This window comes from Python bivittatus, unplaced genomic scaffold, assembly GCF_059951505.1.
Source record: "Python bivittatus isolate LINGU-HERP-01145 unplaced genomic scaffold, Pbiv_v1 ctg000110_np1212, whole genome shotgun sequence".
Taxonomy (NCBI): Eukaryota; Metazoa; Chordata; class Lepidosauria; order Squamata; family Pythonidae; genus Python; species Python bivittatus.
In genome coordinates, this window is record NW_028277045.1 from 993619 (window position 1) to 1009882 (window position 16264).

The following is a 16264-nucleotide window of genomic DNA, read 5'->3' on the forward strand; positions in this document are numbered from 1 at the left end:
ATTGTTTGAGAAAGCCAAACCAGTGGTCACCCCCAAGATTACCAAGTGTCTTTTCATGTACAAAACAAGTTAGCTCTGTGGAGGTCAAGACAGTGCATTGTCCCCACTTCCAACTGGAGATCCTTGGGCTGTTGAGGTTTTTTTTCTTTCTTTCTTTCTCTGTCTCTCACTCCCAAGTCTCTCTAGATTCACCCTAGATTCTTTAGATCATTTAGATCACCCTAGATTCTTTAGATCATGCTGGCTGGGGAATTCTGGGAGTTGAAGTCCACACATCTTAAAATGGGCAAGGTTGAGAAACACTGCTTTGGATCATTATAGGCTCAAACCTGAGCACTGTTCAACATTTAAGATACAGTTTAACGTCAAAAAGCTTGATTGGCAGCAGGTATATATTTACCCCCTTTAGAATGGAAAAGGTCCAGAATTGACTTGGCACTATTGTTAGCTTTGGCAGTAATGATCTGATTTGTTCTCTCCAGCTTCCAGAGACTTGAAAAATTACACCAAGGTTTACAATTACAGTTACAAAAGCTGGAACATACCCAATTTTATTATTCTCAGTTTGCTTTTGCTGTTTATGGCAACTAAGTCTTCCTGAGAAGACCATACTTTTCATTTTGGAGTGGTTGATTGTAACAACAACCACAACAACAACAACAACAACTCCTCCTCCTCCTCTTCTCCTGCTCCTGCTCCTGCTCCTGCTCCTGCTCATCATCCTCTTCTCCTTCTCCTTCTCCTTCTCCTTCTCCTTCTCCTTCTCCTTCTCCTTCTCCTTCTCCTTCTCCTTCTCCTTCTCCTTCTCCTTCTCCTTCTCCTTCTCCTTCTCCTCCTCCACTAAAGCCCTTATACTTCTCTTAAAGTTTACCCAAATAAACAAAATAATTGTTGCATCATCAGAATACATCTGTTGTCCCTACGTTTAGGAGAGCAACATTCCTTTTTGGTTAGAGCAGCAACTGCCAAGTAGTATAAATAATGAACCTGAGAGCTAGAATATAACTCCATTGCACACCTTATCAGGTTGGAATGTCTACAGACCGGTGGCCAGCATGATCACCTCTAACTTGGTTGACAGTATTTTCATCCAGCGTCTTAATTAGAGAGAATCGCTGCCAGCCAGTCTTTAATAAGAAAAGACAAGCAAGAATGCATAATGTGCCCATGTTCCACCCTTTTTAACTCCCCTCCCTCCAGGGTTTGGATCCTATTTCATCCAAACCCAAAAAACTGGATTATGGTCTGGCACCCATCTTGAGTTTATAAGATAGGAGCAGCCATGGGTTGTAGGCTTGTTAAAGCTGAAATCCTCAGGTCCTTGTTCAGGTGCAGTAAGAAACTGCAGTGCAACAAACACTAGAAGAAGAGGAATTAAAAAGAGTGGAGGAAGAACATTGGCCCAACATGCATTCTGGGTCCAGCAAAGAATGTGACTTGGTCTTGAGATGCTTATACTAAATATATAGATCTTACAACATTAGCAAGTTCAGTACTAGAAGTTGAGCAGATGGCAGATCAGCCCAAAGCCTGATGGATTGACTTCACTTTTTCAGCTGGGGACAACCTGTCATTTTTTCTTTCTTTTTATATCTCCATATGTAATGTCTTCTCTTTGTAGCGGCCGAGTCCCATTCAGCTGTACTCCCCTCCGTTTATCCTGGCACCTATCAAAGACAAACAAACGGAGCTCGGGGAGACCTTTGGCGAAGCCAGCCAGAAGTACAACGTGCTCTTTGTTGGGTATTGTCTCTCTCACGATCAGCGCTGGCTTCTGGCCTCCTGCACTGACCTGCATGGTGACTTGTTGGAAACCTGCATTGTCAACATCGATTTGCCAAACAGGTAGGCTTAAAAAAAACCCCCAACAAACTAGCTGCAAACTCTAGGCTCCTTCATAAGCTCTGTAGCAGATTGTATATTTTGCATTCAAGTATTTTGGGAGGCAGGGAGAATCAGTTACTGGCATTTAAATTAAAGAGCCCTCAGTAGGTTTGAGGACAAAGTTATTTCTTTTCCTCAGTCACAAAGAGTTGGAGGAAACCCTGTTGGGCATTATGAACTGCTGGTCTGTCTTGACTTTTAGGAAGTTCGGTATGCTCACCTTGGTGTTTCATTACGGTTCTCTTGAATTGTCTGTGTGACAAGAAATAAACTTCCCTGCAGATTTGTGTAACTGGTTTATATCCCGCTAGAAAAAAAATGGGAGACACTCCTTCAAAATGCCATTGAGATCTCAAAGACAGCTGCTCTGGCCAGGTTCAGGCTTTGCTCCACGTTAAAAAAAAAAAAAAAGACTGTTGTGTTACAGCATAGAGATGCTTCACCCATTATTTACAATGGGCCTCTGGGGCCAATCAGAATTACTATTCCCATACTGCAGATGGGAGGGTTTAGAACAGAAGCAGAGGACCTCTGGCTTCTTGATAACTGCTGAATGAAAACATCCATCAGTCACAATCAATGCAAGCAAAAGGTTAGAGCTGGTAGGCATTATACTAAGTCACAGTTCTGAACCTTTGGTTCTACACTAACTGGAAAGAAGCAATGTTACTCTCATGTAAGTAATCGAGCAAAAAACAGCTTTCTTGGTCAATGGTTCATTGAAAAATCACGGTGCATCATATAGTCCAGGGGTTAAGTTTTGATCCAGGGCAGAAGTCTCAAGAAAAGTGCTAATACGCATCCTACGCTTTTTCCCCTCCAGATCACGGAGGTGCAAGGTCTCATCGCGTAAAATTGGCTTGCAGAAGCTTTGGGAATGGTGCGTTGGGATCATCCAGATGACATCACTTCCCTGGAGAGTCGTGATCGGGCGCCTTGGGCGGCTTGGCCACGGGGAGCTGAAAGGTATCTGGGCTACAAAACCTTTCCCGGTTTGCTAAGTCTGACAATAGAAACTTGAGGCACTGTCAAAGTAGATTGTTGATAGGTTATTTTGAAAATCACAATCCTGAGACACACAGCCCTATCCCTCCACACATTCACCTGCTTAGACATGTGTGGAATTTTCATAACAGAAAGCATAAGCTGTGGTTTCCTTCAACCCATCTAGGGGGAGATGCGCGGAGATAAATCTAATAAATAAAATATAAAATAAAATAAAATAAAAAAGAATCTCCCCTTTCCCCCTTTAGGATCTCTGCAAAACTTGTCTGGTTTGCATTTGTAGGACTCACATTGACCTGGAACTGCCAATCTAGACTATCCTTTGAAAGCGCGTTAGTGAAATAATAGAAAATGTCTTGTTTTGGAGCCAGGCTGTCTAAAAAGCGATGTTGCAATGTCATCCTGGTAATGAGAATGGAAAACCTTGCAAGGGAGGGGGCTGAAGATTAGGCAGTTTCGTCGTTCCACCTTTACTAATCCCGCAGAAGCAAGGGAGCTGAACTGGCTTATTTCTTTTATCTTCGGTGGATGCAGTGTTTTTATATTTGAGTCTTTTTGGGCTGAAGGTTTAGAAACGAAGTGGCTCCACGCATTTTGAAGGCCTGCATGAAATGAGGGGAAGGGCAAAAATTAGAGGTGTGTAATGCTTGGGATCTGAACCGCCCCGCTTTGATCACTTCCAGAGTGTTTCAGGTGTGAAAAAGAGCTTTGGGGCACAAAGTAGGACATAATAATTGGTTGCTAAAATAACTGCTAAATGCTCCTCTTGCTACGAAAAAAAAAAAATTAAGGGAAGGGCTGTTAGATAACCATGAGGGTAAATGTACTCTGGCATTTTTCCCATGTGATTAACGTGTTTAACAGCATGTACAGTGGAAGCATCTTATTAGCCTGTGACCAAAGAGAGTCCGATTAGAGAAAAGAGAGGAAGATGTAGAAAATAAATGCAAAGCAGAGATGGTAAGAAGAGATGGGTTAAGAGAAGTAATGGAGAAATGTGGGCTTTGACATATGAGGACGATGAACTTGAAAATGACACTAAAGGAAACAAGATGTGATTACAGAACTGTACAGGGAAGGCATATATAAGAACATGGAACACTGTCAGTCATGGCCCTCAAGGATGTTCTTTCCCCACAAAAGTTGGGCTAAAACATAGTTCTGCTTTGACTTCTGGTTGGGAGAAGCTTCTTCAGATGGCAGCTGCATTCCCTCCCTCGCTGTTTTCCAGACTGGAGCATCCTGCTTGGGGAGTGCTCCCTGCAGACAATCAGTAAGCAGTTGAAGGAGGTGTGTCGGATGTGTGGCATCTCCTCTGCAGATTCTCCCTCCATCCTCAGCGCCTGTTTGGTTGCCATGGAGCCGCAGGGGTCGTTTGTGGTGATGCCAGGTAATTATGCACAGCTCTCTGACCGTGGACTTAGTGGGATTTAGCTGCACCAACATCTTCCCTTCCCTGCCTCCCTACCCACACCCCCAATTATTTGGCTTTGCTTGGAAAGTGGTGTGTCCATCTAACTAGGCATCTGTCCAAGTACTGTAGCAGACACTCAACACTCTGGAAAAATAGAATGTGGGAGAATGATAGCAAGAAAAATTGTAAAAGCTTGTTCTTCATCCAGATTTTGGAAAACGGGGAAGGTCAGATGTGGGCCAAGCTCCCACGTACCGGCTTTGCTCAGGCATTTCCCTGAACAGATAGAGAGCTTCAAACTCTAGCTAGTGTCAATGTGAGTAGAGCACTCTGCATGATCCAAACTTCTAATAAAACAGGGTCAGTTTCACCTAGACATTTACTTGTGCTCAAATAAGTGTAAAAAGAGCTCTGATTTAGCAGACTTTCTGGGTGAGCGCACGGAGGTTCAGAAGCAAAAGGAGGGAGACCAGTGTATGCATCCCGTGTTCCACCTGCTTTAAAACTGTCCATGCTTGCAAATGAATGCCTGAAGAGGGATTTGTCTCTTCAGTCTAATCAATTTCTTTGTATACAAACTGAACCCTTTCCCCCAATATTCCTATTAGAAGTGTTGAGAGACTTGCTTTTGAATGTTAAAGGCAAACGGGCTCAGAAAGACAGAAGATCTCCTTGTAACATTTTATCTTAATTTTAAAACAAAACAAAACATTTTCTGGGAAAAAACAACCCCCAGTAGAAATGTTTTGTTTTCCTCCATAGCAGTGTTTCTCAATTATAGCAACTTTACGATGGGTGGACTTCAACTCCCAGAATTCCCCATCCAGCAAGGCTGGCTGGGGAATTCTGGGAGTTGAAGTCCACCCATCGTAAAGTTGCTATAGTTGAGAAACGCTGCTCTACGGTATTTGGAACAGCGGCTGTGATAACGGTGAATCTGTGACTTGGTGTGAAACTTTTTCTCACGTGCTCAGATTTTGCGTGCTCAGATTTGCTCACTTAAACCCATCGTAGTTTAGCGTTACAGCAACACCAGCCCACTCTTAGTGTCTCGATTCAGTCTTGGAAAGCACTATGACCCGAGTGGGCTCCTGAAGTAGAATTAGGAACTCCAGTTTGTCTGGATCAGCAGCTTAAGGAAAGGATCGGAGCATGCGAGAATCATCGAGCTCTTCTTCTCGTCCGTGGCCAGGCTGCTCTTGGCCATCTGAATTTCCCCCGCTCCCCACCCGGTAGATGGTGTCCGAGTCAGTCTGCCCCCTGATAGCCCTGCTGTTCTTCTTCTCTCGAAAGATGCTGTCACCACGGGCTCTGTGTTTGGCCGCAGCACTGCTCTGAACTTGCAGTCTTCTCAGCTGAATACTCCGCAGGATGCCTCTTGTACGCACATCTTGGTTTTTCCCACCTCTGCTACCATCCAGGTTGCCCCTGCAAATTACCCCAGCGAATTCAGCCCCAATAATGGTAAGTTAATGGCTGCTGGGGAAGAGGGGGGCTTCCCCTTGGGTGCACGATCAGGGAGTTTCAGCGGCAAGTCAACGGGCGAACGCTGATGCCTTTATGCCTTGAACAATACGGTCATGTGGATGAAGAGCTTTAGTACAGAAGCTTCTTGTCACTTCTTGAGAAACGGGCCTCCAGAAACGCTGAACTGCCTTTTCTGATCAGCTGACCCCTTAGCTAATCTGTTCCTGGGTTTCTGGTTGAATGAGAGCTGCCTTGCTATCTTCTTAGTCGGCTTGAAAAACAGAATGATACAAATGGTCTTTATGGAGGAGCTGAAACCTTTTTCTCTCCTGAAATGAAACATGTCAGGGAAGCAGTTCATGTTCTTTTATTCTTGCTTCCCCCCCCCCCCCCCCCGTGGTTAGAATAAACCACAGATTGCTTAAACTGAGCCTGATTAGCAAGTGTCTGCAGAGTTTAGATTCCTGTGGCAGGTGGGAGAGCAGGTAGGAATGAGGCAGAGCCAGCGAAAAACCCTAACTCACCACCAAGGATTCACGATGGAATTACAAAGCCTTTTGCAAAATATACATGTATTTATGTACGTTTTACTGAGAGTTTCTCGGCACGTTACATCAGGCTGTTTTTTCTGGAAGAAAGGTTTTCTAATAAAGGCTAGCAATAATTAAAACCTTTCTCTCCCTTCAGAGAGCTTGAAGTGGTGAAGTTATGACTTGTTCTCCTCCCAGCCTTTCTTTAAGGAAGCTTGAGAGTTCTATAGAACTTGAGAGTTCTATAGATGAGTTGTAATAAGTCCTGGAGACCTTCTCCTGCTGGGGTCATGCTCCTAACAGCCACATCATAATGTTCCCCGTCACAGTCTGCACGGAATCAATGCGACGCGTGAGCCTCAGATGGAGAGTCTTTCTGGCCTTTTAAGGCTGGTGCTTATTCCAGCTTGCAGCACCAAGTTGTGCTCTTGCAACTTTGACGATTTTGAGCGCAAGACTTTTGGGAACCTTGTCATAAATGAGGATGGAACTGTATTGGGAGTGGTCTACCAGAGAGAGAGGGGCAGTGAGGTGAACAGTAGTGAGTAATTATAATAATGATTCATTACATGACTATACCACCCTACTCCCAGTGATGCTGGGGGGTTGTATGGGGTGGTCGCAACTCGCTTTGTGGGAGAGCAAGAAAGAGTGCTTAGAAAGTAGAGGAGCAGGAAGTAGCACTGGAAAGGCACGGCTCCCCTGTGCATGGAGGATTTGTTATTACTACAGTAACATTTAGCTTTACATTAAGTGCAGGCAATTCCCCCCTGCTATATATACACACATACACATATACATACATACATACTATATTACACAATAGTATTCTGTGTTACATCACATTTATTATATTAATTACATGACACGTGCATTTGTATACCGTCCAGTCACAAGGACTCTAGGCAGCTTACACCATTACGCACATAACACAGAAATGAATTTTCCCTCAGTTGTAAGCCACAATCTCATGCCTAAAATCTATAACCAAAATTAAGACCCTACCCACACCAAAAAAGATAGCCCATCACCACCATGTATTATATTAGAATATTGGATTATACTATGTAATTGTATAGGAGGAATTTGATACTTGGGGTTACTGAGAAACATGTTGTAATGTGACAGTGTCTCCTCCCCTCCCCTCCCCTCCCCTCCCCTCCCCTCCCCTCCCCTCCCCTCCCCTCCCCTCCTCTCCTCTCCTCTCCTCTCCTCTCCTCTCCCCTTCTCCTTCCTTCCTTCTTCCCTCCCTTCCTTCTTTCCTCCCTTCCTCCCTTCCTTCTTTCCTCCCTCCCTCCCTCCCTCCCTCCCTCCCTCCCTCTTTCTTTCTTTCTTTCTTTCTTTCTTTCTTTCTTTCTTTCTTTCTTTCTTTCTTTCTTTCTTTCTTTCTTTCTCTTTGATCTATTGCTGGAATTCAGTGGGCCTTACAAAGTGGACTTCCTCTTAATCCATACGTGCTGCTGTCTCTTCTTGGCCTCCAAATCCCCATCTTAAACTCTAGGCTGACAAATATTTAACCTGCATTAACTTGGGCCTTTAGGGCTTTGTGTGCTAATTGGAGTAATGTCCAATGGCTTGTGTTTTCCAACAGGGTGTTAGATTTAATTTTCTCAACTCATTTTTCTGTGTTTAATTATTAAAAAAAATAATAAAAGCTTCTAAAGCTATTAGTTTTCTTGCTTCTACCTTGGGGGTGATGCCAAGCGTAGCCGTTGTTAAGATTTGTAAAGCATGAGTACATAGGATGCCAGCTTAATAAACTTGGCTAAATCTCTAGGCTGCTGCTGCTGCTGCCGCCGCCTTCGGGAGGGGATAAGAAAAGAAGGACCTTAGAAATAGCCATGAAAAAAAGTAGTCAAAAATATGTAATAAAAATTTTAATTTGATGTCGTCCAAAAAGTTCTTGTCTCTGTTGCAAACTGATGTCAAACATGTTTTGGGCTGCAGTTGCTGGTTTGCAAAAGAACTGGCACAAACTTCCATAGTTTTAAAGACTGTTTTTAATTGTATTTTAATTGATTTTACCTTCTCTGTAAACCACTCAGAGTCGCTTTTTAACGAGAGGGGCAGTGACAGATTTGATCTATATAAATAAATAAATGGTTTTTGAATTCCTCCCTCTCCCCTAAAGGCCCTTCCCCCTCACTTTCATTCAGTTAGAAAATTTCCTTTATCTGAAATAATCATTGCAATGCATTACAGTACCTGACTTGGAAATTGGATTCCATTCAAAAATAGCCATAAATAGAAATCCAGAGTATTTGGACACAGAAAAGTTTGGATATAGATGTTACAGCTTGGTAACACTTTGTAGCATTCACCTGGGAGTAAATTAGTTATTGGCAAATGTCATCTTAGGTGCTGACTCACAGGTTAGGTTTCTAATTCAGTTTCTAGGGATACTTTTGAGGCTAATTTCAGCCACAGCCAGCACCTATTGTTTAGCAGAAGTAGAAACAGGTCTATCTAGACCCTGGTTTTCAGAACTTTTCCTTGGATAAAATAACAACAGGTATGGATATTATGTAGTAGTTAAAGGCAACAGGCTAGGAGCTAGCGTACTGTGAGTTCTAGTCCCACTGTAGGCGCAAAGCCAGCTGGAGGACCCTGGGGCAGTCCTTCTCTCTCATCCCTAACAAGAAGAAGACAAAGGCAAGCCACCTCTGAAAATGTTGCCAAGAAAATTGCAGGGACTTGTCCAGGCAGTTGCCAGGAGTCAAGCTTGACTTACACACGCACACACACAGACACAGACACAGCACATACAAACTAATAATACTGATCTCTTCTTTTGCTCTTCTTTCCTCTTTGAGATGACATGTTTGACCTCCCATTCCCGGATGACATGGACAATGACATTGGCATCCTGATGACTGGGAACCTTCACTCATCCCCAAATTCTTCTCCTGTCCCTTCTCCTGGTTCTCCTGGAATTGGAGTAGGACCCTCCTTTCAGCACAGCCGGGTAAGTGCTCATAATCTCCATGCCAGATAATGCTCAGAAATCTTTGCTATTTCCAGCTTCTGAAAAACTGCTGTTTTTCCCCCCCTTTGGGGAGGGGCATCTTTTGACTTAGTGATAGTGGTGGAGGTTGTAATTCCAGCCACGCAAAAGATACGCAGTTGAGAAAAGCTTTACAAGAACTGCTGTTCTTTTGGAGGAAAAAAATAGTTTTGATGTTGAACGTGGTGGTTCTCCCCTTATTCCCCCACCCGCGTAATCTACATTAAGGAGTTCATTTTCAAAGCAGGATAAATTTAAGATTCCGTAGATTTCTTCAAGAGAGAATTTTTGCTCGTGATAACATTGTATAGTTCAGAGCGCTAACTCTGCAGGTGCTACCATCTTAATGCAAATTTTGTTTTCTTAGCCCGAGGCGCTTGCAGATCAGCAAGTTGGTTTTTTTCAAATTTTCCCTGAAAGTGGCTTTTAAGGAGTTGGTGCCAATGTCAAAGCTGATTTAAAATGTAAATTGAGAAGGAAAGGGTTTATAAATGTAAAAATCTTAGCATAATGTCAAAAGATGGGACAGAGTCCCTTTCTGTAGTTCTTATGCATGTCCTTTATTCTTTGCCTTGAAAATGTGTGGGTGGTACATGTTAAACATGATAGCAGCAGCAAACATTGGAAAGCCTCTTCGTCAGGAAAAATGTTTTGCTGCTCCTAAATGAATGGAGGATGACAGTAAAGTTAATAGGAATATTCTGATCATGCTTGATAATTCATGCATATGTGAATTTGCATACTGCCTGACAACAGTAAACATTTACTTAGTTACTCAGATTTCTGTGCCAGTCCAAACTGAGCAGCTTATAATCAGCATGCCATAATAAGGTTAAAATCATGCAAACCACAAGGAACAGTAAATACCTACAATATAGTGTTCCCACTGCACCCAAAAAGTTTCCCACACCTTTATAGGTTAGTATAGCATTCTGTCTTTTCCCCCAGTGCCTTCCAGAACAGGCAAGTCTTCAAGGCACTTAATAGGGTTGGGCAATTGTTATATTCAGGTTATCCCAAAGAAAATGCTGTTTTTTAAAGGAAAACCTTGTAATGTATGGATTTCTTCCAGTAACAGTAAAGTGGGGGAAATAAATCACTTTATCATCACAGCTAGTTTCTTAAACATGGGTGATGTATGGATTTTACTTTGGGGTAGCAAATATGAACCTTCTACAGTCCTGGTTATTACCGTGGACAAAACCAAATCTCTATGTTCTTAGAAAAAAAGCAATCTGGAGGGCTGAGTTTCCAATCTCTAACATTCATGTTAATCCAAGTACATAGAGTCAGAGATGTGTGTCCACAAGTTACACTTTCTGTTCCCCCTTGAAGTGTTAACTTTGTTGGTCTGCCTGTCTGTAACCACCTGTCAGCTTCCTGTTCCACACACAGCCTCTGAAATCTTTTGAGTAAACAGATGATTGGATATGTCTGTTTAGTCGTGACCATCCTTGAAGACTGTTCTTGACATCGTATGGTTATTCTGCACAACTGTAGTTTCTGTTGTAATGAGATGAGTAATCAGGGAGTTGGTAACCTGATGAGGCCTCTCCTAGGGTAATGACTTTGGAGCAAACCAGTTTAACCATTAACACGAGACTGGTAATTGAGGTGTAATCTTTGTTCTTACAAAAGTAGCAGCGTGTGATCTTTTCCCCTGGGGTCAAGGCACGGCACCCCTTCATCCATGGGTTTTATAATTGATTGCTCCTATTTGCAAGTAAATGTTGCTTCTCTGGCATGCTGTTGTGTTTTTAAGCAGGCGGGCTGCTTTTGATGTTCCGCAGGCTGTCAAATGGGTCACTGCTGATTTCATGAATAAAGCAAATCAGATTGAGCAGAGCCCTCCGTAAGAGGCACTGGTAGTTTTCCGAGGTGTTTAAACCACTCGAACTCTTGGGCGGATTGTTTTTTGAGACTGGGGGGACCATGATGATGTAGGAAAGGGGGATCCTAACTTGACCCACATACTAAGTAGCTGTGGGTTTAAGTTCACTCTTGGGGACAATTCCTTTTTCAGGGTAACAATTGCTTGGGTGGCACCTTTGCAGATTACAGCAAAAACGGGATTGTTCGCCATTAAGGAGCCCCCTGCATTTCTTTCCTTGGCTGCTTTATGCTTTGTCTTTAAATAATGGGGACCTTTCTTATTTGGAATTTAAAAAAAAAAGACAGGGCTGTAACTGAGAAAATGTGGGGTGGAGGATTTTTTTTTTTCCTTAGTACTAATTTAGTTGTTTATATGGGGCATTTCTTCATTATGAATGGGATCCCCTTGTTTAGCTGCAAAAGAATGTGTGGCTATATAGCTCCATAGGTTCAGTCTAAGTTAGTGTTTCTCAACCTTGGCAACTTTTAGATATGTGGACTTCAGCTCCCAGAATTCCCTAGCCAGCATGCTGGCTGGGGAATCCTGGGAGTTGAAGCCCACATATCTTAAAGTTGCTAAGGTTGAGAAACACTGATCTAAGCTTTTCTCTAGTCTAGCATTCTCCTCCAAGTGGAACCGAAGAGCTACCTATGGGGAAATGCACGGGCAGGGTATGACCACAGTCTCACAAATGTTCCCAGCAGTTGTCATGCAGCATAATTATGCCTGTGATACGGGAAGCGGTACCTCGCCACCATGACAAGAGACATGATATGGATTCACACTTCCCTCGTAGACAGATGAAAACTTAGTTGTTGACTTGTTGTCTTCCTCAGTGTTGTCCTGCGGGCTTCAGATAAAAACAACAGTACAGTAGGAAAGAGAGCAGGATAACTTGCACAGGGGTGTAACTTGGCCTCAACTGTTGGTTGGTTGGACACAAGAAGTGTTTGTATCATTGAACAGAGTTCAGGCCAACTGCCCTTCGATCCTGGGAGCAATTGCCTGCCCTAGGTTATTGGACTCAATGACATAGAGGAGAATGTGCTACATTGTTCATGGTGTCTCAGGTTGGGTGAGAATCTGGTAATGAGGGACACCTTCCCTCCATTGATATCTACATGCTCCAGGCACTGACCTCCATTGCCCTTCTCACCTTGATTTTTCAGAGCCAAGGTGAGCGTCTCCTTTCCCGGGAAGCCCCTGAAGAGCTGAAGCAGCAGCCCCTCGCCCTGGGATACTTCGTTTCCACTGCCAAAGCTGAGAACCTTCCTCAGTGGTTCTGGTCCTCCTGTCCGCAGGCTCAGAACCAGTGCCCCCTCTTTCTAAAGGTTGGTTTTGCTATTACCCAGTGGGTGGCCGCATGGGAAATTGTCCCAGTTTGGGTCAGGGGAGGATGCTATTTGCTTTGTCCCATGAATCTTGTCTTCTGCTCCCTGATAGGCATCACTGCATCATCACATCTCTGTAGCACAGACAGAAGAACTCATTCCTGCCCGGAATTCCCAGAGGGTTCCCCATCCCTTGGATTCCAAAACCACATCAGACGTCCTAAGGTAATTGATCTTCTGGTTCTGTGTTGATCGAAATGCAAGGGGTTGGTCTTTGACCACTCTTCTGCTCTGGAACATCTACATTCACTGTAAGTTTTATTGGCTGTTTTGAAGGGTGTATGCAAAATATAAAGGAAGAGCTTGGGGCTTTTTTTTTTTGGTGGGGGGGAATCCATTAATTCAAGGTTTCCCTATTTTTAAAGTTAGGATGTCTTCAAAGGTTCTTGCTGTGGTTATTACATGTCTCAATCTTGACATTTTAAGGTGGGGATGGGCTTCAGACAAAATGGTTAGGCATTTGTAGTCCACTCATGTTTTCCTGCTACTTCTTCCATCTTGATTCTTACTCTGTCAAACAGTGTTGAAGGAGGAAAGGATTGAATAGCTGGACTTTCTGATTAGCCTTCTTAATTAGATCAGCGTATTTTCAGACAGAACAGCCTTGATTGGTAAGGTGCCACTTCATCTTTGAAAGGCTGTATGGAAATCTGATCTCCCATGCTGAACCTCAGGATCAGAGAAGATCCCTTCAGGGCCTTTCTTCCAACCTGCCTTTCTTTTCTCTCTTGGTGTAGGTTTGTCCTGGAACAGTACAATGCATTGTCATGGCTCACTTGTAATCCTGCAACCCAGGATCGCGGTTCTTGCCTTCCTGTTCACTTTGTGGTGCTCACCCAGCTCTACAATGCCATCATGAACATCCTTTAATAGCAGAGACAGGACAAGCCAACCTTCCCTTTCCACTTGAACAACATGCCATGGCCTGCAAGAGTTTAGACCCAGCCTGGAGGAACCTGACCTGTGCTCCGTTTCCTCAAGAAGCAAGAGAATTCTCTTCAGTGTTTGGAGTCTACTAATGAAACATAAGTGTTTCAGGCAGTGGATGTATTACAACTTTGAGGCAGTGTTAATTTGCTGGCTGAACGTTACAGAACAATGGACCACAGTGAAGACAATATGTCTTTCATTTCATTTTTCTTTCTTTCTCTTTTCTTTTCCGTGCACGGATCTCTGCCGAAGAAGAGCAAAATGTTGTTGTGACCAGTCTGGGTGGCCCAAAGCTTCTGCTGTTCCTGAAAACCATCGTATAAACTTGGCTGCAATGAAGAACCAATTCTACTAGTTGAAAAATCATGGGATTTTTGGTGTACCTGGAACTCCTGTCAGAATGGATTGGGATGAATGAATGCGTTTGTCACCCATCCATGTAGATATGAATGGTCTGGAGATATGCTGAAGTTTGTTCAGTTTATTGTTTTATTTTAATTTATTTATAGGGGCTACTAAATTATAGAGGACCAGGTACAGCACGCGATCCAACTCCATCCCACCAAGAAGTGGGGTTATTTTTTGGTATACCTCTTGCTTTTTAGCCTAGAAATGGGGGGTGGGGTGGGGTGGAGCAGGGAACAGTTCAAACGAGCCAGTGAGGAAGAACTCAAAAGTCACCTTTTAAAAAATTTTTGGTGGACCCATTGAGTTGGAGGCCTGCAGAGAGATTTTTAGTAAATTAGATAAACAATATGCAGTGCAAAATAGCTGAAAATGGAAAACTATGGAACCCATGAAAACAGCCTTCCCCAATCTGACATCCAGATGTGCTGGGAACCAGCATCTCATCACCCGGAACCACCAGCAGCATGATTGTTTGGTACATGGGCTGGGGATCATGGGAGGTGTAGTTCAGCATAGCTGGAAGGGACCAAATTGGAAAAGGCTGCTTCTGAGTGGAACCCCCCCCCAAAAGAAACCAAATTGAAAGGAAAAGGGAGTTTTAGGGGGAGTTCGATCAATGTGGAAATTTTTCCTGCATCCCACCTGCATATCCACATTCAGGTACTCCCAATTTTGAAATGATTATGTATGTATTCCCCCCCCCCCCGCCCCACACTAATCTTCGTAAGAAAGATTTCAGAGAAATTTTTAAAAGCCACTTCATTACATTAATATTGAAAATAAAAACCACTGGTGGAAAAAACAAATAGCCTGACTTGGTTAAAATGTTGTGTCAGGGTTTTGTTTTTTAGAAGAAAAGCTTAAAGCCATTAAATTGTTCAAATGACTCCTAGGATTGGAGAAATCTAAGGGGTGTTCCCATTTCTAGTGGATACAGGCCTGGGCTGCTTCTAAGGAAAAAGGGGAAGGGGCTCGGTCATTACGGCCACCCTTGGAGAACCCTTTAACATTTTTGAAGTTCTTCCAAAAGTCTGTCTTCTTCTGGTTAAAAAAAAATTAAAATTTCTATGAATTTAAATATTTTTCTTGAAATGACGATGTAATGTTTAAATCAGATTTATTATTATTAAAGAAAAAAAAGTAATCCCATGGATGGTGGGAAAGGATTGGTCAGAAGAAGACCCTGTAAATGGATTGCTCTTATTCTCTGCTCCAGGCCACCCACCTGGAGGAGTTTTGCAATGTACAGGAGGAAAATCAGATATATCAAAACCATTTGTATCTAATGTATACAGTGTAAAATTGATTTTAAAAATATTGCATTACTATTTTTTCTTAATCAGAAAGGAAAATTCTCAAGGCCTTTTGAAGAGCATTAAAAGATGAAGATTGTAAACTTGTATACAAAAAAAAAAAAAACTTGGTGAGGAAAACTATGTAAAGTTATCTTTTAACACTTTGGGGTTATTTGTTCCCAAGATTCACCTGAATTTTGGATTATAGTTGGGTTGGCTTCTTTTTAATGGGCTGTTTTTTATTAAGGGGTTACTTCTCCCCCTAGAGATCCAATTCTAATGCAAAAATTAAAATACCCTCAATCCACAAATATGGGGAAGGGGTAATAAGGAGTAGTTTTCATCTGATGTTGTTTTTATTTAATTTTTTTAAGTTAAGAGAAACTGGTAACATATTTATACATTTTTGTGCAAAATAAATGAATGGCAATAGATTTTAAAAAGAAAAAAAAACCTTATGTACTTCAGTGTGAAAATCTGTATATTTCCCTTTAAATATGCATTATTTTACTTGTGGGTTTTTTACTGAATTAATCTGAAATGTACAAGCCCTGGATTTCCTACAGAGTGAAGAAGTTATTTTATTTTTTTTAATTTCTAATTTTAGAAATCATGCAGAAATCAGAATGAGTACAGTTTGAGCAAAAAGGGGGTGGGGTGGGCGCACGGGTTGTCCAGCATGCTTGTATGTATATTTCCGAACCTTTTTTTAATGTAAAGGCTGTACATTTCTTGGGAGAGTTTGATTTTTTTTTTCCTTGAGCATTTTGCAGTGAGCCTCTTTTATATATAGCCAATTTGAAACAAACAGAACAAAACAAACAGAAAAAAGAACTATGTGAAGTTCATTTTAAATCTTACAGTATATCGCTGGTACAATACACTAAAAAAAGACTTTGATAAAAAGAAAAACCAATAATAATAAAAACCTCCATTTTAAATGTCATTCATATATACCTTGTGGATGAGAGCTATATACTTTTACACACTTTTTTAGATGAATAAATTATTGAATTACTGAAACTTGTGTGGGTTTGCAGCTTAGTTGATTTTAGTGATTTTA

The 16264-nt window shown here is 42.2% G+C and overlaps 1 protein-coding gene across 3 annotated transcripts in view; it reads left to right on the forward strand.

The window, feature by feature from the left end:
* MED13L (mediator complex subunit 13L) overlaps positions 1–15957 on the forward strand; it is a 150487-nt gene extending 134530 nt beyond the window's left edge. For all 3 annotated transcript variants that reach the window (XM_088136647.1, XM_088136646.1, XM_088136648.1), the window contains exons 24-31: positions 1622–1845; positions 2708–2850; positions 4121–4279; positions 5597–5767; positions 9114–9265; positions 12347–12508; positions 12621–12733; positions 13306–15957. In XM_088136647.1, the coding sequence (XP_087992773.1) occupies positions 1622–1845; positions 2708–2850; positions 4121–4279; positions 5597–5767; positions 9114–9265; positions 12347–12508; positions 12621–12733; positions 13306–13438 (1257 nt within the window). In that variant the 3' untranslated portion in view covers positions 13439–15957. The remainder of the gene's footprint in view (positions 1–1621; positions 1846–2707; positions 2851–4120; positions 4280–5596; positions 5768–9113; positions 9266–12346; positions 12509–12620; positions 12734–13305) is intronic.
* Positions 15958–16264: the final 307 nt, after the last annotated feature.